The 26,220-nt window shown below is 41.4% G+C and overlaps 1 protein-coding gene across 6 annotated transcripts in view; it reads left to right on the top strand.

Moving 5' to 3' along the window:
• Window positions 1-274: 274 nt before the first annotated feature.
• The window catches only part of LOC133404379 (axin-1-like), a 40,518-nt gene continuing 14,572 nt past the window's right edge, over window positions 275-26,220 (top strand). Inside the window, exons 1-8 of one of the 6 annotated variants that reach the window (XM_061680203.1) lie at window positions 275-432; window positions 6,234-6,326; window positions 6,509-6,644; window positions 9,413-9,580; window positions 12,982-13,066; window positions 17,353-18,043; window positions 22,648-22,841; window positions 24,359-24,505. In XM_061680203.1, coding sequence (XP_061536187.1) covers window positions 17,423-18,043; window positions 22,648-22,841; window positions 24,359-24,505 — 962 coding nt within the window. In that variant the 5' untranslated portion in view covers window positions 275-432; window positions 6,234-6,326; window positions 6,509-6,644; ... (1 more) ...; window positions 12,982-13,066; window positions 17,353-17,422. Of the gene's footprint in view, window positions 433-897; window positions 1,218-6,233; window positions 6,327-6,508; window positions 6,645-9,412; window positions 9,581-12,894; window positions 13,067-13,822; window positions 14,026-17,352; window positions 18,044-22,647; window positions 22,842-24,358; window positions 24,506-26,220 lie in introns of those variants that run through there. The other 5 variants (XM_061680205.1, XM_061680206.1, XM_061680208.1 and 2 more) reach the window with 5 other exon arrangements.

The following is a 26,220-nucleotide window of genomic DNA, read 5'->3' as shown; positions in this document are numbered from 1 at the left end:
TATTAGTGCAGGAAGGCTAAAAACAAATCATCAAGGGTCTCGGCAGGGGGCCTTGGGGTACACCCGTCGAACGTGATGCTTGGGATGGGTGCCTTGTCGTCCGAGCTGTCCTTTTGCGTAATATTTCCACCCAGGGTCCATCCCCAGAAGCCCCCTTTGATGCTCTGCGTGATGACGTCATAGCGAGGGAGGGGAGCGAGGCACGATCAAAGCTGAGGAAAGGGGAGGGATGAAGACGTGGAGGAAGAGGAGGAGGAGAGGCACATCCAAGACAACAACAGAACAAAGATGGCGATGGCGTCCGCAGGCGGGACGTCCCCCCGAAAACCTTGCAGAGGGTTCGAGCCCCCGTTCATACGCCTGAGGATGACCGGCGAAACCATGCGATGGAAGGCCAACCGTCGATGCCACGGCCGCCATCGGGCTTGCACGGTAAGCCTCTTTGACTTCGCCAATCTCCACCATCTCCCGTCTTTTCTCATATTTTTCCCGTCCATTTTCTTTTTTTTTTTTTTTTTTTGGCCCCTTTCATCGGGGGCTCCTTTTTGGCCGCTAATATAGGCCTCTCTTTGCCATCAAAGGCAGCACATCAATTGCTTTGACTCCCGAGTGTATGTGCGAGAGGGTTGAAGGAGAGAAAAGGGGGAGAGAGAGGAAAAAAAGACAGATGAACGGCATGTTAGCAAAGATCAAGGCTCGCTTTTATGCCTAGTTTTCGTTTGGTCGTTTTCGCTCGCAAGGCAGCGGGCAGTGGCAGGTAGGCGGTGGCGCTTTCCCGTCCCGTTCTTCCTGACTCTCTCTAAATTTGCTCAGAAACCTGCATTGTTTTTCTTTTCTGTTTTCTTTTTTTTTTTTCCTTGAGCATATTAACCCTACGGATGATGACAATACGTGAAACAATATTTGAATAAGCAGCAGGAGGGCGGCCGGCTAATCCGGTGTGGCTAATCCAGCATTGGCGCAGGCCATACGGGCAGCCCAGGAGTATTCAGCGGCGTCACAATGCACGTCAGCGGGACGCCATGGCAGATTTACTGACAACTCGCAAACCAACACTGGACCAACCGACTGGGAAAGGCCAGCAGATGGATGGACAGACAGACGGAAAGAGATAAATGGAGGGATCACGGAGCGGCCTTGGTGACGCCTTCCCGATATCCAGTCATGCTACTGCAAAGAATCTTCGGATAAAACACGGATCTTTTTCTGCCTTAATGGTGGGTTGTCACCAATGTCCAGATAGTACATACCAGACATTACCAAGGCTTCCATGATTTTAACTTGGGGGGGACTTTACTCACAAAAGACTTTAAACAAACAAACAAACATTTTTTTTTATTCTCATAGTACAATATTCTGATTCTTTTTTTTGCAATGAAGTTTTTCCCGCCCCAAAATATTTTTTCCTCACAGCTATACTTTTTTGGAAAAGAAAATATATATAAATTCTGAGTTTTTTATCCCCCATTTTTTTTTCTTGTTTTAATACTTTAAAAATTTTCTTGGAAAAAAAGCCTAAAAAGACTTTATTCTCGGAATATTGAAAAAAATAAAATCTCAAAATATATGTTTTATTCCTGTAAGATTGACAGATTTTTTGGAGGGGGAGGTGGGGAATAAAATGTAAGATTTCAACCTTTAACTTTGAAAAAAAAATGTCTCGCCTGATTCCAAATTTTTATTTTTATTTTACACACAGTGGACGACTGGACTGGTTAGCACATCTGCCTCACAGTCCTGAGGCCCTGCGTTCAAATCCGACCTCGCCTGTGTGGAGTTTGCATGTTCTCCCCGTGCCCTGTGTGGGTTTTCTCCTAATCCCACATCCCAAAAACATGCACGGTAGTTTAATGGAACACTCTAAATTGTCCATAGGTATGAATGTGAGTGCGAATGGTTGTATGTTTCTATGTGCCCTGCGATTGGCTGGCAACCAGCTCGGGGTGTACCCTGCCTCCTGCCCGCAGTTAGCTGGGATAGGCTCAAGCATACGCAAGCCTAGTCAGCATAAGCGGTATAGAAAATGGATGGATGGATGGATGGATATTTTATCAAGTGAATTTCCAGCAAATAATCTTGTCTGTTGGCATGTCTTGTCTGTTGGTATTGACAACTCGCAAACCAACACGGGACTGGCCGGGAAAGGCCAGCAGATGGATGGACGAATGGATAGAGATAGACAGAGGGATCATGGTTGCTTGTGTAGGCCTTCTCAATATCCAGTCATACTAGGGCAAAGAATCTTCGGTTGAAATATGTCTTTTTTCTACCTAATTTAAGCTCATCAAAATGGTTGGTCATTACCAGTGGATGACCAACAAGTTAAAAGAGATTTTATTCCTATAGTATTCAGATTTTGTCCCTCTCAAAAATATATATTTTTGAAAAATCTCTTTTTCTACAAATTCTGCTATTATTGCTGCTATTACTATTTGTGTTATTACTTTTCATACTGAAAAATGATGGCTTTTTTCTCATAAGATTCAGACTTTAGAAACTACTTTTTTTCTAAACTGAAAAAAAACCTTTCTTCTATTAGTATTGAGACTTTTTTTCTTGATACAAATATTTTTTAAAATTTATTCTCATAATACAACATTTTTATCTCATGAAAAGAGAACTTCTTGTGATATTTTGACTTTTTAAAATCTCAAATTTGACAACTTTTTAAAGAATTTTATATGGACATTTTTTTTCTTATTTTTTTCCCCCAAACACAGTAAATCTGAACATTTGAATGTCTGGAGAAACAGTACATCCAGACATCAACAAGAGTTGAATGTAAAAGGCACAGGAACAAAATGGTTTCATCACCAATGACCAGGGTGTGATGTCCAGTCATCAACTCAAGCGCATTGGCCACCACCTCCTCCTGTTTGGCCAAGCACTTGTCTCCAATTCATCTTAAAGAGCCAGAGGTCTGTTGCTCCTTTAAGCGCCATATAATGAAGATTTTACTACAGGCCAGTTCTATCTAAATGGCTCATTGTACCACGGGGAGGCCCCAAAGAGATCAGCCTGTTTCTGACAGGCCCTTCGTACAGATGCCTAAATCTGCAGTGGCAGCTGGAACAAAGGACCCCCCCTCTTCCATGGACAAAAAAAAGCACCCATCTCTGCACTTTCCACTCAATGCCAGACATCCTACTCTCTGCTTTTCATCTTCATTGGAAGTGGCAGTCGTAGTCACATGCTTGTCACTGGCAAAAACAAAAGTGAAGCGTTACAGCCCTGCTTTGCCTTACAATGCAAGCAGACACCTCAAGGATTACTCGTCTGTCAATTAGGTTGAGAATAAGGCCTTCCTGAAATGGATATATTTCTTCTTCTTCTTCTGATGAAATAATGAGTTTTTAGGGGGATTCAACCTGCCCGATAACTCACATTTTTGCAAGTATCCTGGTGAAGATGTACTGTATGTGTTTTGAAACAACTGCCCCAGAACTCTCTCCGTAGCTCACCCTGAAAAGTTTGGAAAAAAAAGCCACTATAACAAAATACAGTATGTATTTAGGTTAGGACAAACACATAACTATAGAGAGTCATTAAGCAATGTAGGTGACCAATAGTGCGGTAATTCTGGTAAAATGACAATTGTGGAAATGATGCACAGAGTCTTCAAGCAATTTAAGGTGACTTTTCATCAATAGATGTAAAATGTGTGGACATTTCCATCATAACAGTACACAAGAAGTCGTCTCAATCACCCATGCCTCAAATTAAACAGGAAGTCGGCCATTTTGGTTTGAAGCAGCCGTGTTGGACGAATTTCAGGACTTGTTCTACTGGGTTGTTTACCCAAATTAGCCACAATCCAACTCTGTATTGCTCTGTCGTGGTGAAGAAGGAGTTGAGACAAAATGCATAGCTTTTGATTTACTGGTCAATCTACATTCCTACCCTCACCCACGGTCACGAGCTGTGGGTCAAGATTGCGGATACAAGCGGCCAAAATGAGTTTCCTCCACAAGGTCTCCGGGCTTTCCCTGAGAGTCAGCGTGAGAAGCTCGGCCATCCGGGAGGGGGATCAGAGAAGAGCTGAGGTGGATAGATGGTTGGATGGATGGAGCCCCAAACAATCAAAAAGCAGGTACCCTAGACAGATGGGCGACCCTAAATTGCAGAGATTTTTCTTTTTTCCTACGCAGACTAATATGTCAAAGTTTGATGATCGGTTTGAGGATTCGCCATGAAAAAGGGGGTGCAAGATTCTCAACTCACCAAAATTTGCAACTATCCTGGTGAAAATGTGTAAAAGGACACAGGATCTGCAGCTAGCTAGGGTCTGCGTAAAAGGCACAGGGATCTGCTGGCTTCTGTGGCACACAGACGACTTTATGAGGTGTGTACAGGGGCGTTAGACTTTTATACTACTGTAAATATTCATGTTGTTGTATACTCTAGGTAGAGGTCGGGAGGTACTATTGGTGGATGGACGGATGCCAGGTGTATTAAAGCCCCCTCTTGTGATGACCTTTCTTCAGCTGAGAGCTCAGACGATTGCGTACGCACACACATATGCACACACACACACGGCAGAGGCTCATTATATATTCATAAGTAGCAACATGCCCCCAACCCTTCCTCACCAAGACATCATAAAGGTCAAGTTCAGCCTCCTCAGTATTCTGTCTTTGTCTCTCTCTTTCTCTCCTCCTCGTCTCGGGGGGCAACTGTCGCAAACAATAACACCACCACTAGCGCTCGCGCGTGTGTGTGTGTGTGTGTGTGTGTGTGTGTGTGTATCAGAGTGATGTGAATACACTTACATAATGAAACGTTCATGCGTGTAAGGTCTGCCAATCAAGTGAACCAAGCCTTCTGACACCGGGAAGCATATTTGGCTCTGGGATGCCTTCATAATTTTAAGATTTCATTGTACACTGCACTGATTCAATACAACGTATGTTGGATGTGAAACCAAGTCTTCCGACATTGGGTCGCACATTTGGCTCCAGAATGTCTTCAGATTTCATTGTGCACTCTGCAGATCACCATGTTCTGGATGTGCTGGAGTTTTTTCACAAGAAAGGATAAAGCGATGTTCACCACTTTGTGAACAACTGCGCGAGCCAATACGCCAACACTTGAACAACTTTTCTCAATGTACAATTGTAAAGAATTTAGGCATTTCATCATCTACGATCCGAAGTACCATTGAAAGATTCAGAGAATCCGGAGAAATCTCTGCAAGTAAGCGGCAGGGTAAAAAAACAACATTGAATGCCCGTGACCTTCGATCCCTCAAGCGGCACTGCATTATAAACCGGTATTATTGTATAAAGGATATTGCCAAGTGGGTTCAGGAACACTTCAGAAAACCATTGTCATTTAACACAGTTAGGTGTTAACAAATGCAAGCTAAAATTCTACCATGCAAAGCGAAAAGCCATATATCAACAACATCTTGAAATGCTGCCAGCGTTTCTGGGCCTGAGCTCATCTGAGATGGACTGACGCAAAGTTGAAAAGTGTGCTGTAGTCTGACAAGTCCACATTTCCAATTGTTTTTGGAAACCGTGGCCGTTGTGTTCTCCGGGCCAAAGGGGAAAAGCACGATCCTCATTGTTATCAGCACCAAGTTCAAAAGCCAGCATCTGTGATGGTATGGGGGTGTGTTAGTGCCCATGGCTTGGCTAACTTACACAGATGTGAAGCCACATACAGGTTTTGGAACAACATGCTGCCATCCAAGCAACATCTTTTTCAGGGACATCCCTGCTTATTTCAGCAAGACAATGCCAAGCCACATTCTTCATGTGTTACAACGGCGTGGCTTCGTAGTAGAAGAGTGCGAGTACTAGACTGGCCTGCCAGCAGTCCAGACCTGACTCCATTATGAGGTGCAAAATACGAAAACGGAGACCCCGGTGGTAAACCATGCCCCTGTCTCAGCTTTTTTTGGAATGTGTTGCAGGCATCAAATTAAAAATGAGAGAATATTTGCAAAAAAAACAAAAAACAATGAAGTTATCAGTTTGAACATTGTGTCTTTGTAGTGTATTCTATTGAATATACATTGAGAAGGATTTGCAAATAAGTGTGCTATGTTTTTAATTTATGTTTTACACAACGTCCCAACTTCATTGGGATTGGTGTTTGCAGTAATTGAAATAGTTGCACTACTCTTACATTTTCGACAAAGTGACTTGTAATTGTAATCAACTACATTTCCAAAGTAATCTCCCCAACGCTGCTTTTGAGTTACCTAATTGTTAATTTGTTTCCCGTAGGCTATGCTCGGTCGCTGTGAGGCAGCAGCATCAGTCATTGGTCCAGGATTGGACCTATGCAAGTATGTGGACCCCACCTGAGGACGCATTATGGTGAGCCATATGATTTGAATATTTTTAAAATGTATCCCAAAAGAAAATCACTGTTCTCGTTTTAATTAAGTTGTCCTCAATTAAGAATACATGCATTTGTAGTCTAATGTCTCTCTATCGCCCTCTCTCTCTTTTTCTCTCTCTCTCTTTCTCTCTCTCGCTCTCTCGAACTCGCTCGGTAGGTGCTCCTCCCGCCTGACTGACTGACAGACAGCCAGGATGAAGGAGGCTCACAGGCGGCGTGCTCGACCCGCTGCCGGGGGAGGTGGAGAAATGGACGTGAGCCCCGGTGAACTGATGGAAGGTTAGAAACTGGAGGTAAGGACGCTTTTGAAAAATTTTAAACAAACACACACAAAAAACAGAATTACAGTATTAATTTTTTTAACACAGTTTGTCTCACTGTTGAATTAAAACGTGTACTAATAGCCGATTGACATGAACTAGTCATTAATCAGTCCGTTTTCGCCTCAATTAACCTGCTGTCAGGAGTGTAGTAACCAGTGTTCACCAACGGGGGTGCTGCTGGATGGTAGCTTGATGGATATCCATCCATCCATTTTCAACACCGCTTATCCTGGTTAGGGTCGCGGGGCGTTGGTGCCTATCCCAGCTGACTTCGGGCGAAAGGCGGACTACACCCTGAACTGGTCGCCAGTCATTCGCAGGGCACATATAGACATGGACATCCATTCGCACTCACGTTCACACCGTCATTGAGTGGGAACTGAAGCACGACACCATCAGTGACGCTAGATGGATATAGAACCGCAATATGTAGAACTGCAAATAACCGAAGCATATAGTGTATTTCCTGTCATTTTAAGACTGCATTTTTTTATGATGCATTTTACCATCTTGATTTAGCAACTTTTATTTTATTCAGATTCATATTGGCATTATTTCTACTTGTATTTTATTTTATTTTTTGATTGTATTCTTTATGTTGGAATGTGTTAGGATTTTATTATTATTATTATGAATGCAACAACATTTATCAAATCCCATACTAAATGCCGGATTATAAAGAGAATATATAAAATGTTAATAATCAAATAATAATTGTGAAAACAGTAATTGAATTTTGTCTGAATAATAATTGAATTTTGTTTGAATAATAATTGAAATGTTTTGAATAATTTAATATTATTTTTGCAAGTATATTTTGATTTAATTTATTTGTTTCTTGTAATAGCTATATTCATTACTTATTTGGACATTTTTAGTTGTATATGCTGTTGACAAAAGTAATATATACAAAAATAAAATATACTGTAGGTGCAAAGGTTACTCCTGTATATTTTATTATATTATATAATATAACCTATAGTTAACCAAGTGAGATTGGCGATTTCACTGCGTCGATTAATCTAAAGTAAATAATTAAGCTTTAGACTTTTTTAATTACATAGTCCTTTTATAGTTTTCGAAAGTCACCGTGCACTTCTATTTTTATTGACAGACATGTTTCAATATAGGTAGCACGGTGGGCGACTGGTTAGAGCGTCAGCCTCACAGTTCTGAGGACCCGGGTTCAATCCCCGGCCCCGCCTGTGTGGAGTTTGCATGTTCTCCCCGTGCCTGCATGGGTTTTCTCCGGGCACTCTGGTTTCCTCCCACATCCCAAAAACATGCATTAATTGGAGACTCTAAATTGCCCGTAGGCGTGACTGTGAGTGCGAATGGTTGTTTGTTCCTATGTGCCCTGTGATTGGCTGGCAACCAGTTCAGGGTGTACCCCGCCTCCTGCCCGATGACAGCTGGGACAGGCTCCAGCACGCCCGCGACCCTAGTGAGGAGAAGCGGCTCAGAAAATGGATGGATGTTTCAATATAGAACCACCTGTATTTATTAATAGTTTTAACCCAAAAATGTACAAATTAGAATACATATTTACTTCCTGCATTATATATTCAAACTGAAAAATGTCTGTTAATAAAAATATTAGTGCACAGTCATATAGTTGTCATTCAACCTTTTACTTTTGTATTTACGTGCTGCTGATAAAACTAGTATATGAAATAAATTATTAATAGTCATTTTTTTTACTGCTTGTATTGAGCTACAATAAAATTATGTTTGGATTTGGAAATTAAGCAGGATTTAATTAAAGAAATCATACAATGTCAAATCAACAGATGAAAAATATTTAAAAATCCATCCATCCATCCATCCATTCTCTACACCAGGGGTGTCAAACTAATTTTTTGTCACGGGTCACATCGTAGTTATGACTTCCCTCGGAGGGCCGCTACGACTGTGAACCCAAATAAATGAAAGATTACCACATATATTCCAATTACATACAGTATACACAACGCATTGATGAATAACCAGTTTTGAAATCATAAGCCTATAAAAACATGTTTTTCGACTATTACATTTCTTTTCAAAGTGGGATTGGTAACTAAAAAATGCTTGGAAATATCTCAATGGTATTACACCAGAACACATTGAGCGATTTTGATTTGCTTTCGCGGGCCACATAAAATGATGTGGCGGACTGGATCTGGCCCCCGTGCCACCAGTTTGACACCTATGCTCGACACCGCTTACCCTGTGAGTGTCGCGGGGTGCTGGAGCCTGTCCCAGATGACTTTTTGGCTGAAGCCAGATGACAAAGCCTAAAAACTTATACAGTATTACTATTACAGTGGTTTTATATAGCGCTGTTTTAGATATGCAAAGATGGAAATAAAAACTAAAATAGAAACACATTTGTCTCCATAACGCCCTGAGGAATAACTTTCTGTTCCATCCCAAGGTCCAATTTGTGAACATTTTCCATTAATGATCCTCAAGTAACTGCTTTAAAATTTTTGAGCTTAGTACAGTTTGTTCTTGTTTTGGTTCTGAATGTGTTGATATGATTCGGCTGCTGCTCAGTGCTAGGGCGGCCCTATTCTAGTAGATAGACAGGAGCAGGCTACCCTAAGATCTGACGAGTCAACTTTGACAGACAGTTGTAATGTAGCAGTGGTTTTAGCATGTTTAATGAATTCAGATCAAAGAAATGTTAAAGTGGCCCTTGTATCCGTTGATACAAAAAAAAAAAAGTCTGAACACCCCTGGCCTAACCTATCCAGGTTCGGGGGTGAGCTGGAGCCTATCCCAGCTGACTTTGGGCAAAAGGTGAACTACACCCTGGATTGGTCCCCAGTCAGTGGCAGGGCACATACTGTATGAAGGCAGACGACCAGATTCACAAAGTCACTTAGTGGAAACTGAACCCACGCTGCCTGCACCAAAATCAGGTGAGTGTGCCTCAACACCAAAACAACAAACATTATATATAACATTATAATTTTTTTTTTTTACTGCTTGTATTATGCTACAATCAGTCAAAATTATTTTAGTATTTCCAAACCAAGTATGATTTAATTCAAGAAATAAGATAATAATATATTTTTCCTGTTTGTATTGAGATACAATCAGTGAAAATGCTGTTTAAATTTGCAAACCGAGCATGATTTAATTAAATAAACCCCAAAAAGGAAAATCATCCGAACAAAATATTTAAAAATGTAAAACCTATTAACATGATTATGACATTTTTTAAATTGTTTATATTTCATCCATCCATCCATCCATTTTCTGAGCCGCTTCTCCTCACTATGGTCGCGGGTGTGCTGGAGCCTATCCCAGCTATCTTCGGGCAGGAGGCGGGGTATACCCTGAACTGGTTGCCAGCCAATCACAGGGCACATACAAACAAACAACGTTCGCACTCACATTCACACCTACGGGCAATTTAGAGTCCCCAATTAATGCATGTTTTTGGCGGGGGCGGGATTGAACCCCGCTCCTCAGAACTGTGAGGCTGACGCTCTAACCAGTCAGCCACCGTGCCGCCTGTTTATATTTCAATAAAGTAAAATGTAAAAATTATTATATTTATATCTGTACTAATGTGTATTATAGATAATATTTTTTACTGCTCGTATTGAGCTACAGTCAGTGAAAATTATGTTTAAATTTCCAAACCGAGTATGAATTAAAGAAATAAATCCCCCACAAAAAACAACCTACGGAAATATCTCCATTTTAAAACATAAACATGTTAATGTATTTTTGTATTTATTAATAGTAGTATAATTTTCATTTTTGTATTAAGCTACAATGTATGAAAGTTAAGTTTGAATTTGCAAAGAAAACATGATTTAATTAAGAAGAACAATGAATACATGCATATACACGAAATTTGGCCTCTGCATTTAACCTCTCACAAATGTCGACACAGCAAACACATGCTGGAGCAGGGGGCTACTTACAGTCCGCTCCAAAAGTATTGGAATGGCAAGGTCAAATCCTTTGATTTTGTTATATACTGAAGACATTTGGGTTTCAGATCAAAAAATGAATATGAGACAAAAGTTCAGAATTCTAGTATTTAAAGTGAATAACATTTGATATTTGGTGGCATAACCCTTACTTGCAATAACTGCATCAAGCCTGCGACCCATTGACTTCACCAGATTGTTACATTCTTTATTTGAAATGCTTTTCCTGGCCTTTACTGCAGCCTCTTTCAGTTCTTGTTTCTGGTGGTTTCTCCCTTCAGGAGGTAAAATACATGCTCTATTGGGTTAAGATCCAGTGATTGACTTGGCCAGTCTAAAACCTTCCATGCTTTCCTCCTGATGAAGAGCTTTGTTGTGTTGGCAATGTGTTTTAGGTCATTGTCTTGTTGCATGATGAAGCTTCTCCCGATTAGTTTGGATGCATTTTTCTGTAAATTGCCAAACAAAATGGTTTTGTACACTTCAGAATTAATTCTGCCGCAACCATCATGAGTTACATCATCAATAAAGACTAGTGAGCCTGTTCCAGAAGCAGCCATGCAAAAGCCCAAGCCATGACATTACCTCCACCATGCTTCACAGATGACCTTGTGTGTTTTGGATCACAAGCAGATGCTTTCTTTCTCCATACTTTTGCATTTCCATCACTGTGGTAGAGGTTAATCTTGGTCTCATCAGTCCATAAAACATTGTTCCAAAACTTTTGTGGCTCATCTCTGTACTTCTTTGCAAAATCCAATCTGGCCTTGCGATTCTTTTTGCCGATGAGTGGTTTGCATCTTGTGGTATGGCCTGTATATTTCTTCTCTCAAAGTCTTCTTCGAACAGTGGATTGTGATACCTTCACCCTTGCCCTGTGGAGGTTGGCAGTCATGTCACTCATTGTTGTCTTTGTGTTTCTTCACAGCTCTCATAATGTTTCTGTCATCAACTGCTGTTGAGACCCATAGCCGACCTGTTCCATGTCTGTTGTTCAGTACACCAGTAGTTTCTTTCATTTTCAGGAAATTCCAAATTGTTGTATTGGCTTTGCCCAATGTTTGTGCAATAGCTTTTATCGATATTCCCTCTTCTCTCAGCTTCAAAATGGTTTGCTCTCTGGTCTTCATATTTGCTTAACAGCAAATGCAGTTTTCACAGGTGAATCCCAAAGCCAAAAACAAGCACTAGCTAATGTTTAAGCGATCAATCTAAAAGGCAACACCCGAGCAACTTGAAACACCCATCAGTCACATGTTCCAATACGTTTGCTTACTTGAAAAGTGGGTGGCTTCAAACAAAAGGTACACTGTCCTGAGTTGTTTAACACATCCATGCATTTTCCGTAATGCTTTATCCTCAAGCGGGTCACGGGCGTGCTGGAGCCCATCCCAGCTATCTTCAGGCGAGAGGCGGGGTACACCCCGAACTGGTCGCCCGCCAATCGCAGGGCACATATAAACAAACAATGTTTAACACATATAGATGTAAATACAATGAAATAAAACCTGGAATTCAGAATGTTTGTCTCATATTCATCTTTTTTTCTGACACCCAACTGTCTTCAGGATACAACAAAAACAAAGGAATTAACCTTGCAGTTCCAATTCTTTTGGAGGGGACTGTAAGCAGTTCGGGGTATCGGTGTCTTGCTCGAGGACACCACAGCCGTGGCTCCAGGTGATATTGCGAGTGGCTGGTTCGTTGCGGCATCCTCTCAAGCTCTAAAGAAATACATCTAAAAAAAGAAAATCTACTCACAAAAATATTGAAAAATGTCAAATAGATTAACATGATGAATGAAAATATTTTATCGACCCATGCCAAGAAAATGAAGGGAGGTCCAAATGATTGTCAAGGGCTGACAACATATTGTATACACTTTTTCAGAATAAATCCTCTGCTTTGTTTTTTGGTGAACACTTATGTCTACTACAGTACTGTATTTTTTATGTTAATCATAATGGTGGTACTTGGAGAGCTAAATATTTTTTTAGGTGGCACTTGATTTAAAATGTTTGATAGCAACTGCTCTAAACGATTGATCGATGATCAAAATAGTTGATGAATTTGATCATCAATTAGCTGTTGATTAGTCGACTAATTGTGACACCTTTAATTCAATTATTAGAGATCAATCCCAAAAAGAAAAATGAAGCCCCTGGTATATCAAAAAACATTTAACTACAAACGCACAGAAGCACTCGTCTCTCTCTCTTCTCTCTTCTCTCTCTCTCTCTCGCACACTCTCACACTCTCGTATTATTGCCGTGGAGCCACTCTGCCACCATGGGGAGTTGAGTTGAGTGGGGGGGGGGCAAAGACGTCGGCTTCATTTCTTCTTCTTTTCCCCCCCGACATTCACGCCAATGAAGCCTTCCTTATGTCGCCTTGTGGAGTACACACTCGGCGCCAGTATCCCCAATGCGGCACGACACGGGGATCGGCATATCAGAGACGGTAAGACTTTTTTTTTTGTGTGGAGCGAGAAACTGTGTGTGTGTGTGTGTGTGTGTGTGTGTAGGGGGAGCTAATGCTAACTAGCATGCTAAAGTGGCTAGCAGGCTGAGTGGAAAACGTGCCCCTCCGCTTTCTTGTTTTTGTTTGCATCCCGAGCAAGGTTGAACACTTTTTTAAGATGTTTTTTTTTTTTTTTTTAAATTTAAATAAATTAAAATGAGTTGCCGTGAAAGTAGCATCGCGGTGGTGATGGAGGAGGGGGGGGGGGGCGGCTGGTTTTTGGTTCTCGCTCGGGCCGTTTTATGTAGTTGTGGAGTTTGTTGCTGTAGTTCCCCCATCCCCCACAAGCACACCGCCCCTCTCGCAAGGCCCAAGATGAATGAGATTCTCACTTCAAAGCATTGGCACGCTCACTGGTGGTTGGTGGGCACAGTTTCAAGGCTAGTTAGCCACCTAGCCTCCGTGCTAACTAGAGCTAGCCTGTTAGCAAATTCGCTGAACTTACTCTCGACGGGTTTTTGTTGATTTCAACAGGTTATTACTTCAAAAGGAGATTTCTGTTAACTTTTATTTTTGTACCCGATATTCGAATTTAGGCGGTGGCAGTCTGTAGAACGCGCGCCGCTAGCAAACTTTTGCTAACAGTAGCTAACTGTCACCGTTGGCTAGAAGGAAACTGTACTATTGTTTGCTCAGGATTCCGGCTTTTTTTTTTTTATTAATTCCAGTATTATTTTTTTAATTAATTCCAGTATTATCCCTAATGTTACTCAGGGCAGTGCAACCCACTGCATGGCTAGCCATAAATAAAAACAATTACAAAAATACACACTTAAAAAGGCTAAAACAACCTCAAACTAGCTTTATCCCAATGCTCTCACTTTCCGATGTATATGCAGTATTGTTATTTAAGCCATATTCTACGGGAGAGCCTGGACTGTTCTAGGGGTATTAACTAGGTATGTGTGTTAAATTTCAAAGATTAATTGATTTACATGGCGGCACGGTGACGACTGGTTAGCACATATATGTCAAACTCCGGCCCGGGGTCCAAATTTGGCCCACGATGTAATTATGTTTGGCCCGCAAGACCATATTAAATGTGTATTATAGCTGGCCCGCAGGTATATAGCACATGCGCCACGAATATTACAAATCCCAGAATGCTTTGCTAGCGTGTTGGCCCATCAGTCTAGACCAGCGAGCGCCCCTTCCCTTTCTGTTGCAGGCGTTAGCAACTATGCTACCGTTCTCTTCGAGCAAATTTACACTTCCCCTTCCCAAAAATGGCCAAACAAAAGATGGAAAACAGTTTACTTCCAAGACAGGTGGGAGGCATATTATCTGTTCACTAAAGTAAAATACAGACCTGTTTGTCATGTGTGGAGCAACATGGCTGTAACAAAGAATATAACATAATTTAAAAAAATGTCTTATGCCGTTTATCAACTCCTAGGCAGGGACTGTTAATAGTTTGAGGTTTGTATTTTTATTGATAGATTTTTTTTAGGTTGTTTTGTTGTTGGCCTTTGAAAAAAAGATTTACATAAAAAAGAAAGGTAGTTGGAGATGGATAAATAGAAGATAGAGAGACAGAAGAATTCACGTTATCTATTTAAATGCAAAACAAAAAACGAAAATATCTGCATTTTTTTGTCCTACTTTTCAACAAACGATATGTAAACTGTTTTAAGTGCAAAATTAAACTTTAAATAAGAATAAAATAAGATTTAAAAAAATGTATCCAAGAACTTGAAGTTTACAAGGGCTAACTGAATAAATATGCTATTACACAATGCAATCATAAAGCGCAACTCTATGGAAGCAAAGGCAGTTTACACATAAAACAAACCATAACGTTCGGCTTCAAGGCTTTTCATTTGAAAATCCCTGTCAATATAGTGAATTGTCTAGGCCAGGTATGGCGCCATTGTTCTGCTTGACAATAGGTCAGTTATTGTCCCAAACTGCAAAGAACTCGAAAGTTGTGATTTACCCCTGGTGTTTTTCAATATAGTCAGGCCAGCCTCCGGCGTGTTACCGTAATGCACAGGTGGGTGTCAAACTGGTGGTCCGGGGGCCAGATCCGGCCCGCCGCATAATTTTATGTGGCCCAGGAAAGCAAATCAAAATTGCTCATTGTGTTCTGGTGTAATACCTTTGAGATATTTGCAAGCATTTTTTTGTTACCAATCCCACTTTGAAAATAAACGTAATAGTCAAAAAACATGTTTTTATAGGCTTCTGATTTCAAAACTGGTTATTCGTCAATGTGTTGTGTATACTGTATGTAATTACAGGATATGAGGTAATTCTTCATTTATATGGGTTCACAGTCGTAGCGGCCCTCCGAGGGAAGTCTAACTACGATTTGGCCCATGATATGGGTCAATGGGTTTGACACCCCTGCCATAATGCATAATATGAACAATCGTTGTGGCAGGTGGCTTGACTTTGTCTTTTTGACTGTAGGTTGGCCTGACTGCAGCCGTTTTTCATACAGTGTCGGTAATGCCACTTTGGAGAAATAATTGCACGAGAGGATCACTTATTTTTTGTCTAGTACTTTGAGATTTGGTAATGTTTTCTGCCATTTTTTTCTGATATTTGAACAGATTATTTGTTAGCTCGCAGGGCAGACTACTCTGCTGCACTCTATGCATATGACTTCGTGTTTAATCTCACTTGCCGTGAATTGAAAAGTCCAGACAACAGATGTTGATCCCTTTTCAAGGCACTAGCACCTCACTATCATCCCCAATGTTTACTGTACTTTATTCTCTCTGCATGACTTGCTCGCTACTTATTCCACCGAGTGACTGACTAGTACTTAGGATCCCACTGCAGGATGTGCATTGTGCTCGCGTTTAGGCAGATTAATGAAGCCTTAACCATGCATTCGCGCCCTGGTGGTTGGATGACTACTTGTTGAGAAAGTGTTAATTTCATATGCAGCAGACCCTTCATTTTAAATGGAAAAATTGTTGACGATCAGGCTAATTTAATCATGACAGCCAAAGTCGTAATCACGATTGAAATTTGATTCATTGTGCAGCACCCCTATCCAGGAGGTTTAATTTTTCCTCAGGTGACATTTTAGGGCTTTACAGAAAGAGCAAAAAATTAAATGGATAGCTGCAAATATGTGCTTTTTTGTTTGTTAATACTTTATGTTCTATAGAAAAAAAATGCAATTACTGTAGGTGCTGAACAACTACTTTTAACTTGGTGCCTTGACTTATAAGATTATTTTGATTTGTGTCCACTTTCGTAACTCAAATCACTTGTATCTCAAATCAAGTCTGGCCATTGACATGAATGGAAATGCCCCCCCCCCCCCCCCCCCCCCCCCCCCCCAGAAAAAATGGGGGGGAATATCCATCCATTTTCCGTACCACTTCTCCTCACTCGGGTCGCGGGCGTGCTGGAGGATATCACAGCTATCTTCGGGCAAGAGGCGACCCGGGTACACCCTGAAATGCTTGCCAGCCAATCGCAGATGGGGGGAATACAATTGAGAATATAAAGAAATGAAGTGGTTTTATTGTAGTGTAATTAGGTCAAAAGTCTCAGACACACCCTGTAGTATATGTCCATGTGTTGTGCCTTTAACCGGCGTGGCTGAGTGAGTGCCGTTTACCCCTTGAAGCGGACACTCCACTCTCTCTCCCCACCGTCCACCATCCAAAGCAGCTGCTGTCTGTCTTTCTTTAGCAAAACTTAAGTTCCAAAAACCTCAGCTTCTTAATAGCACAATCACTTGAAGATTAGAATTTTTGGGAAACCATACTACAGGCTAATTTATAGCAAAATAACAAATATACCTGAAACACATGACTTGTGGAATGAATAATGTATACGATGTGTGAGGAAAAAATACAAGTTAGCATTGCGTGTGGATTTCGTGACCCCAGCAATATTTGTCAGAAAATTTGTCTTTAAACCGATTTGTTAGTGAACTGAGTTTCCACTAAGAGGTTTAACTTTAATTGTAGGTGGCTGGTGAGAAGCGCACACTCAAATCAAGTCATTGCTCGCAAATCAAGGCAAATAAAATCTGCCGAGCAACGACTCGTATCTGGAAAAATTCGTAACTACGATTACCTCAGTACTCGTAAGTTGAGGTAGCACTCTATTTGTAATTTTTTTTTGGTTTGACCCACAACATAACCTAGGGTTAATAATGTGCTCTCTGGGTGTCTCGCCGTAATAATAGACTTGACGCCCTCCCTCCCCCATGATTTCCTTTGTGACACCAACCGCTATTTTTGTCTCCCTTTTTGCAGGGTGAATTGTTTGTTTGCAAAATCATCGCTACAGGGGCAAGTGTGACCTCCGCTGTGCGCAACCAGAGACATGAGCGTTGTCAGGGACTTACATGGGATCGGCTTCAGAGGTGGTGGCGGTGTGGCTGCCCCGCTGAGCGGCCCGGCCCATTTCACAGAGGATGCGCCGCGGCCGCCGGTCCCTGGCGAGGAGGGCTCAGACGTGGAGATGCCCGTGAAGTCAGCGGCCACCCGTCCCGGCGCACTCTCGCAAACTTTCGGGTTTCCGCTCTCCTTAACCGCCAAGATAGCCGACTCCTCTGGTTACGCGCCCTCCTCGTCGTCATCCGCGACCCCCCGTCGCCCTGACCTGGACCTGGGCTACGAACCAGAGGGCTCGGCCTCGCCCACGCCGCCCTACCTGAAGTGGGCTGAGTCGCTTCACTCGCTGCTGGACGACCAGGAGGGCATCCAGCTGTTTCGCAACTTCCTCTGCCAGGAAAGCTGCGCCGACCTGCTGGACTTCTGGTTTGCCTGCTCGGGATTCCGTAAGACAAGCCCGGAGAAGAGGGTCAAGCTTGCCAAGGCTATCTACAGGAAGTACATCATGGATGGCGGCGGCATCGTCTCCAAGCAGATTAAGCCGGCTACCAAGAGCTTCATACGAGACTGCGTGGGAAGGCCGCATCCTGACCCCGCCATGTTTGAGCAGGTAAGTTTTTCACACAAACGTTGCACCGATGAATGTTGACTTACTTGGCTAGTAGAGGGTTTAAATCAGGGTTTTTCCATCGAGGCAGAGGTTCTGATCTAGAGCAGAGGTGGTACCATTTTGACCATTGCATATGTTCCAAGCAAGTAGCAAGTGACTTCTGTGTGAGGCCATCATGCATCTAACATATATTACATAGCACACCTTTCATAGTTTATCTGAGCCAAGTGAATTTGTCCAGCCATTGCGGAGCAGAACTGTGTTTTGGGAAAAGCTGGAGAGTTAAAAAAAAAAAAAAAAGGAGTGACATTTAAATCACAGTATCGTGAGCTTTGCATGAATATGGCACGGCTACTTCTCAACTGAATACCCGTGCTTCGCCTCAATGTCTTCTCCTTAACCGTTGCCTTCACTGGTCAGGTCCATTTCATGAGGGTTACGACATTCAGACCTGACAAATGGCTGCATCTTATCTGTCAGAAAACTGCTTGTAATTATCTGTGAAGATTCACCTACTCAAAAGACTCTCTAAAAAGCCAAAAACATAAAACAGTGGTTCTCAAACTTTTTGGTGTCCTGGGCCCCCCTGCATATTTTCGAGAGGAAGGGGGCAGTCTGAGCCAAATATGTACAAAGAGGATACAAAACTGGGTCAAACAGAAGTTGCTGTCGGCGGGGCCTTTTCTGGACACTCGTATGACAAAATCAAGGTGTTTTTTTTATTATTATTATTAAAATTGAATTTTTTAAATAATTTTTTACTAAGTCCCTGTTCGAGAGTCACTCTATAGAGCTCTAAATATCCAACATATGGGACCTTTAAACAACATGAATGATCTCTTATTAAAATGCGATGAATTACACTTGTGAAACAGATGGAATTAGAGAAAAAAAAAGTCCTGTTACTAGGCCTGTCACAATAACAACCTTTTTAAGACAATTGTTTTTTTCCCCCAAAACTATTATGATAAGTGATAATGTCGTTGGTTTTTTAATGCCTCTGTATTCATAAAAAAATAAGACTGCAAGACTGCGGTTGGTCCACTGAAGACGATGCCCGTCACCTGTCAATTAATTATATGTTAATGTTCGCTGTAGTCAACGCGAGTTATGCCACGGACTTCCTGTTTTAAGGACTGACCCCGCCCCGCCTCTTCCGGTCCGTTGATCTCTACGCCAAATGACTATTATTTACAATTCACTCAAGGCATACCAAGAATTTCGCCCAACGAGTTGAGTCATGTAATTTAAGCATTTTCATCCACGTCAATACCTGAGTTCAATATGGACCGATCGTCTACTGCGTAACTAACATAACTATTAATGTTAGCCCACTCATTCTTTGGTCAAAACTAAAAGAGATGACGACACAGTTATTTCATTTTGTCTTTAAGCTAAGCAAACTACATACACAAAACAGTTGTTTTATTCCTCCTTTTGTGGGGATTTCAAGAAGCAAGATCTTTTTTGTATCTGTGGGGCTGGCCACTTGATTAGGGACAGCGAGCAAGAAGCAGCTGGTTGGCCAGGCTTGTCGTCTCCGTGCTTTTGCACACTAAACATTTAGAACTTGTATCCTGTATTGAAAAGAGGGTTTTGCGCTTTGTTTGTGGAATGCTAACAAATGCAATACTGAGGAACGTAAAATAAAACAAAAACTGTTCGTTTTGGGAAAGCTAGCAACTGCACAAGAGTCACTGTTTTACTTAACTCGCCCTGAGAGTTTAGCAATTGTATGTGCCCATCCTGTGTAACATTGCGTTAAAACGTAGGACAGTACACACACCCAGAAAAGGACAGAGATGCAGAGTTGAAAAAAGATGTCAGTGGCGTCGCTAGGCCTATTTTCAGGCTTCAGCCCCCTAAAAACTATTCAAGATTTTAGGGGGTCTGAAAAATATTTGGTGTTATGTGTTTATGGCAAAGTTTTATTGTCCTAGTCCCTTAAGCAAATATTCGGCATTACATTTTTGGGCACATTTATTTTCCATCAAGCCCCCATTAAGCAACCCCAAACGTCAACACTTAGCTGTGGCCCTGATTTATGTCATACGTGACTAAATAGCACAGCTCAACTCTTTGTGACTGACTGGCTTCAAGCCAGCCTTTGATCATCCACAAGCTCCAAAATAGAATAGGCAATGTGTCGTGATATTTTTCATTTGGCATAGTGTTTTCCTCATTGCTCTTCATTTTCCCCGACGTATGCTTTGCTGAGTGGTGCCGTGTGGCTTGCTGTTCAGTATAATACTATAGAAGCTTCACACAAAGGCACATTAAAAAAATAATAAGAATTAAATACAAAGCACACATCAATGAGTGCTTTTTGTTCGTTGAAACTTTTATTATGTTTTAATTTACTTCGGGAGAATGCTATTGCATTTACTGGCAGAAGGTGTTACAAAAATTTTATCCTGATTTCATTGTGACTATGAGCCCTTGAAGTCCTGGCCATGGGACAAATATTTTGCTAGAAGTCCCGCCCCATCCGTGGCATAAACCCTACTACTGGCTCAATAAAGTGAAGTGTGACACTGATGTTATGAAACAGTTAACTTTCCTGTATTTGTGTTAATTGAGGTCTAACACACACAATAACTCGGAGAGAGGCGTTTTAAATGACTTAACCGCGGTGGAGCAAGCTGTTGAGCTCCTTAGCTCGCTAGCGCCTTAGCTCGGGGACTAGCGAACATAATAAACAGTTAACTTTCCCCTGCGAGTTTATTGGGGACTAACACAACAACTCAGACTGAAGTGCTGACGTTTTAAATGATGTTGCTGTGGTGGGGCAAGCTGTTTAGCTTCTTAAATCACTTGCTTACATATTTTACATAATAAACAGTTAACTTTCCTTTCAGTGTGCCTGTTGTGTGAATCTGTGCGCTGCACATGGAGCAAGGCTGTGAAGTATTGGATGGAGCCTACACATTCAAGAGTGTACCGGTCCGCCGGCCTCCCATGAGCCCAGTAGCGGCTAATGACACAGCCGTACAAGTCTGTCAGCACACTGTGTGATCTACACACCGGCTCACCACAACAATGACAATTTATCAAGTCCTTAAAAACTATCGTGTCCATTTTATTTATTGAACAACAATTCGAATTATCTTGACAGGTCTACTTCTTACCCTCTGTAGTTTAGGTAGCTAAAGGTCTGACATTTCAGTGAAATAATCCTACTTCTATAAATCTCATAGGATCTTTTTACAAATAAATTTTGTTTTCACAGACCCCTTGCAATTACACCACAGACCACTAAGAGTCCACAGACCCCTGGTTGAGAAACACTGGTGTTGAGTACAGGTACAGCCGGTCAAATAAAAGTTTTCATGATGTCAGAGCTTTTAGAACCAGGGACGGGCTGAAATTAAGTGGCGGTGCCCGTTTAAGGGAATTTCCTTAAGTTATCCCCCCCCCCTATACTTGCTGGCTCTACTCTGTCCCCCCTCATTGAGTGGTGCAGTAATCATGCTTGTTGCTCAAATTGTTTTATCGTGACAGGCCTAAAGAAGAAGAAGAATCACCTTTTATTGTCACGAACATGCATGCATGCACACAAAATTTGTTCTCTGCATTTTACCCATCACAGTGAACACATACACATGTTAGTGGAACACACTAGAGCAGGGGGCAGCTGAAGCGTCCAGGGAGCATTTTGGAGTATCAGTGTCTTGCTCAAGGACACCACAGCCGTGAGTCCGGGGGATGTTGATGGATGGTCCAGTCGGGGGTCTTGAACCTAGGTCCCCCACGGTGGCAGGCAATGATCTTAACCATTTGGCAACGGCTGCCCCAAAAAAAAAACCCGTTCACACAACTCCACAAAAATCATCAATGTGACATGACAACTTGCTGCCATCTTTGTGGAACGTTCTAAAAAGCATGGAATGAGGGGCGTCACGGTGACCAACTGGTTAGCACATTTGCCTCACAGTTCTGAAGACCCGGGTTAAAATCTGGCCTCACGCGTGTGGAGTTTGCATGTTCTCCCCTTGCCTGCGAGGGTTTACTCTGGTTTCCTCCCACATCCCAAAAACATGCATGGGGGCTTATTGAAGACTCAAAATTCCCCCTAGGTGTGAATGTGACTGTGAATGGTTATGTATATATATATTATATTGGCTGGCGACCAGTTCAGGGTGTACTCTGCCTCTCGCTCAAGAGTCAGCTTGGATAGGCTCCACCACGCCCGCCACCCTAATGATGATAAGTGGTACAGAAAATGGATGGATGGAATGAGCACTTCAACCATTTACACTTTTATGACAGCTTTGAATGGTGGTCCACTACTTTTTACTCTTGTACTACAGCTACAAATGGTTGTATACTCTTGTGTGAAAAGCTATGAATGGTGGTTAACTTATTTTTACTCTTGTCCGACAGCTAAATTACTAAAACACTCTGTGGTTAAATTCATTTTACGCTTGTACATGAGCATATGTCTTTTTTTACAAACAATTTTGACTCTAGAACAGTTTTTTGTTTACATTATTAATATTTGGAAAAATTATCTCGAAATTCAGGCTTCTTGGAAACTGATTGTGTTCCATCTTAGATGTACAGTATTTGATATTCACAATGATATTATCTCATTTGTGTCGCAGGCCCAGACGGAGATCCAGGCCACGATGGAGGAAAACACTTACCCTCTGTTTCTCAAGTCGGACCTGTACTTGGAGTACACGCGGACTGGTGGCGAGAGTCCCAAGCTGAACCCCAACGACCAGAGCCCGTCGTCGGGGCCCGCCAAGCCCATGCCAGGCTGCTTGCCCACACTGACGGAAGACGAGGAGTGGAGGTAAGACTGGCGGTGTCCAACACGTGTCAGTGTTAGAAATTCTAACCAAAATGTTCCCTTTAAAGGGGTCATACTATGGAAAATTTACTTTGTAATGTTTCCATACTTACGGTTGTGTACTCACACAACAAAAGTGTATTCAGTGATTTGTTTCTAAATACATTACACGTTTATAGATAATTGCTGAAAACGTGCAAAGATTGAGAACACAATATGGTACTTATTTGTGATATAGTGAAAAAGTGTTTTTCACCTTATCAATTTTTCTGAGTTTTTTTTTTTTTTGGGGGGGGGGGGTCGGCTAAAACCTGGCATAGGTCGCCCTTCTCTCACTGTATAAAAACTAGAGCTCCTTTGTTTGCATCAATTAGTTATAATTACTTGGCTCATTTGTACGACTACAGTGTGCAATTAGCTAGCTAGTTATGTTTACAGGCAGAAAATGCATCTTCCCTAGATGCCACGATTATTAGAACATTACGGTGTCATTATTTATATACAAGTGTTATAAATTTTGTGCTATTTAGGCTACTGGAATATGTTGGAACGCAGGTGTAAAACTAGCAGGAAGGGGCGTATCCTGTATTGTTTGCTGAAAAACTGGCCTATTCACTGCTTTTTGGTGCTCAGGCCAATGAACCTATGCCATCTGGTGGACATTTTATGCAAAGGAATTTAATAATTTGAAGTGTATTGAGATGCATCTTATAGAATCTTTAGGCAATTTCAAACCTTTTTATGGAGTGCTGTCAATTACTCTTATATACACAGCAATGCTCAATGCCTATCCCACTAGCGGATATTCACTGTAAACCCTCTTATTTTGTAAAGTAATGAATTTGGTTTGAGAAGGGGAAGACAGAAAAGAGAACAAACTAAAAAAAGCAAGAACAGAGAACAATAACAGTATAAATCAGTAAAACGTATAACAATTGTGTCACTACGTTGAAGTTGGATTCTTTCTATATTAAGTGGACTAGAAAGTTAGTGCTACACCCTGTGAGGAAATAATACAGCAAATAGCACAGGACATTGCAACGGGTTTCAGCCAATGACTTGACAACTTGGACAAGGTTCCAGAGCGAAAGAAACACTCAAGGCACTATCATGTCTAAAGCCAATCGGTAAACAGAACTGCAGTGTTAGGACAGATTAGTGTGAGCTAACAGCCTTACCAGTGTTAGCATTTGAAAATAATGTTATAATAATGTTTGGCTTAGTTGTTGACATAGGATTAAGGTGTATTTGTGTATGGCCATGTAATTTGCCACACGACTACGTTGATTGACAAGTGTATTCTGGTGGCTTGATGATGAAATGCTGCATCCACCAGTGGTAATGCGATGGAATCTTTATGGGCAATTGCTTTACAGTTATGTGAGTTAACAGTGTAAGCTTTTACTAAATATCACTTGCGTTATAGTGGGAGGTGTTTGTGTTTTTACTAAAAAAATGCTATCGACATGACCTTTAGACACCTTGTTTTGAATTGTGACAAACATGTCATCTTCTTTCAGGTGTGAAAACGGGCAAAGGGAAGCAGACCAAGAGGAGGAAGAGTGCGGAGACACGCCGGCGGGAAGGCTGACCAACAGCTTGCTAATGCAGACCGTACCGCAGAGGACCTCCACCAGCAGGCGCCAGCAAGACACCAGGGAGTGCAGGTGGGATTCAGCGGTATCGTTAGTGATATACAGTGGTACCTTGACTTACGAGTGCCCCAACTTAAAAAAATGTTTTAGGTTGTGTTGTTTAAACAGTTCAAACAAAAATGCTTGAGGGTACTTTTTTGATACTCAGTAAACAGTACACAAGTATACTCTATGCAGTAAATAAGTTATTTAAATAGATGTATTGCTCCATCCTACGATTGGATCGGTGATGCGTTTATTAAACTAGGTGAAAAAAAAAATCCTGATCATGTAAAGCCTAGTAAATTGAGTTAGAAGATTGGTCACAGAACAAATTAAACCTGTAAGTCAAGGTACCACTGGAGATGAATATGAAGGATGCATAACTTTGGAGGCCATATGGTGGCATCGTGCTTGGCACGTCTGCCTCACTGTTGAGAGGTTCAGGGTTTGAATCTTTGCTCCCTCCTGTGTGGAGCATGCTTGTTAGGTTTATTGAAGACACAAAGTTACCCATAGGTGTGAATGGTTGTCTATATGTGCACTGCAATTGACTTGCGACCACTCCAAGGTGAAACCTAGTTCTCTTGCCAAATGTCAGGTGATAAGCTTCTGATGTGTCAATAATGTGGGATCTCTATCGCTTTGTATTCCCTGCCTTTACGGCAAATTGGCATTCAATTTATCCGCTTGTTCTTTTTTGACAGAAATCGCAGAAGCGGGACGTGCTGTGTCTAAAGTGCGCTTTCACACAGTCTGTGCTTTTCTGACTATAATGACAATAAACCAGATTTATAGCGTATTGAATAAATATATATTATTATTATTATTATCTATTAGTGGCAAGGCTAGCCCTATTTTGTGTTGTCCACCAAATTGTTTTTTTCAAGGTCTAAAAATTTCTATCAAATTTCAGAAGGGTACACCCCAAAATTAGGTCGTGCTTAGCCCACCCAAAGTACTTGACCTAGACTCGCCACTGCTTCACTTGAAGGCTACATTTGAATGTTGAAGACATTTAGCTCGGAGCCTTGTGTCCTGTTGACTCTGTTTCACCGTTCTGCGTTTTTTTTTTTGTTTAAACAACTTTGTAGTGAAAGCAATTGTTTTAATATACAGTAGTAGCTTGACTTGAGAGGTTAATTTATGTGACCTCACCTTTAACTCAAAACACTCATCTGTCAAATTGCCTTTCTGCAATGAAATTAATGTAAATGGCAATAATCTTTTCCAGCTTCCCAAAGTTTTGAGAATTTTTTTTTCATGAAAAATAGCGCTTTATAATATTGTACTTTATAAAAACATACCATAGTCACATCATTAAATATTATGTAAAAATAATGATAATTCAATGACATTGTGTTGCGCCTTCTGGTGTGCGAGGTTTGGCCACCAGGGGGTATAAGACATAGACATACTCCACGTAAATTTGTTGATGAAACAGCAGACCGTCCCAACTAAGCTGCAATATCAGGCGTTTTTCTCACAGGATAAAGAACATATGCCTCTAAGTGTTGTTGTATGCTCTGTCTGCATGGGTTACATCTGCTTGTGTTCAAATACTGTATAGGAAAGTGATTTTTGGCTTGTCCCGTCAGGGGTCGCTGCAGCAAGTCACTTGTATGATAGTAAGTTAACTTACTGGTTAACAACAAATTCATTATTTATTTATTTTTGTAATTGATTAGGGAAAATTTTGTTGTGCTGAATCAAAATATAACATTAGTTTTGCTCAATCAGGTCAACGT

The sequence above is a fragment of the Phycodurus eques genome, chromosome 6 (assembly GCF_024500275.1).
Source record: "Phycodurus eques isolate BA_2022a chromosome 6, UOR_Pequ_1.1, whole genome shotgun sequence".
In the NCBI taxonomy this organism is placed as follows: Eukaryota; Metazoa; Chordata; class Actinopteri; order Syngnathiformes; family Syngnathidae; genus Phycodurus; species Phycodurus eques.
The sequence above is the reverse complement of the archived record's forward strand: the minus strand, read 5'-3'. Positions and strand labels throughout refer to the sequence as shown.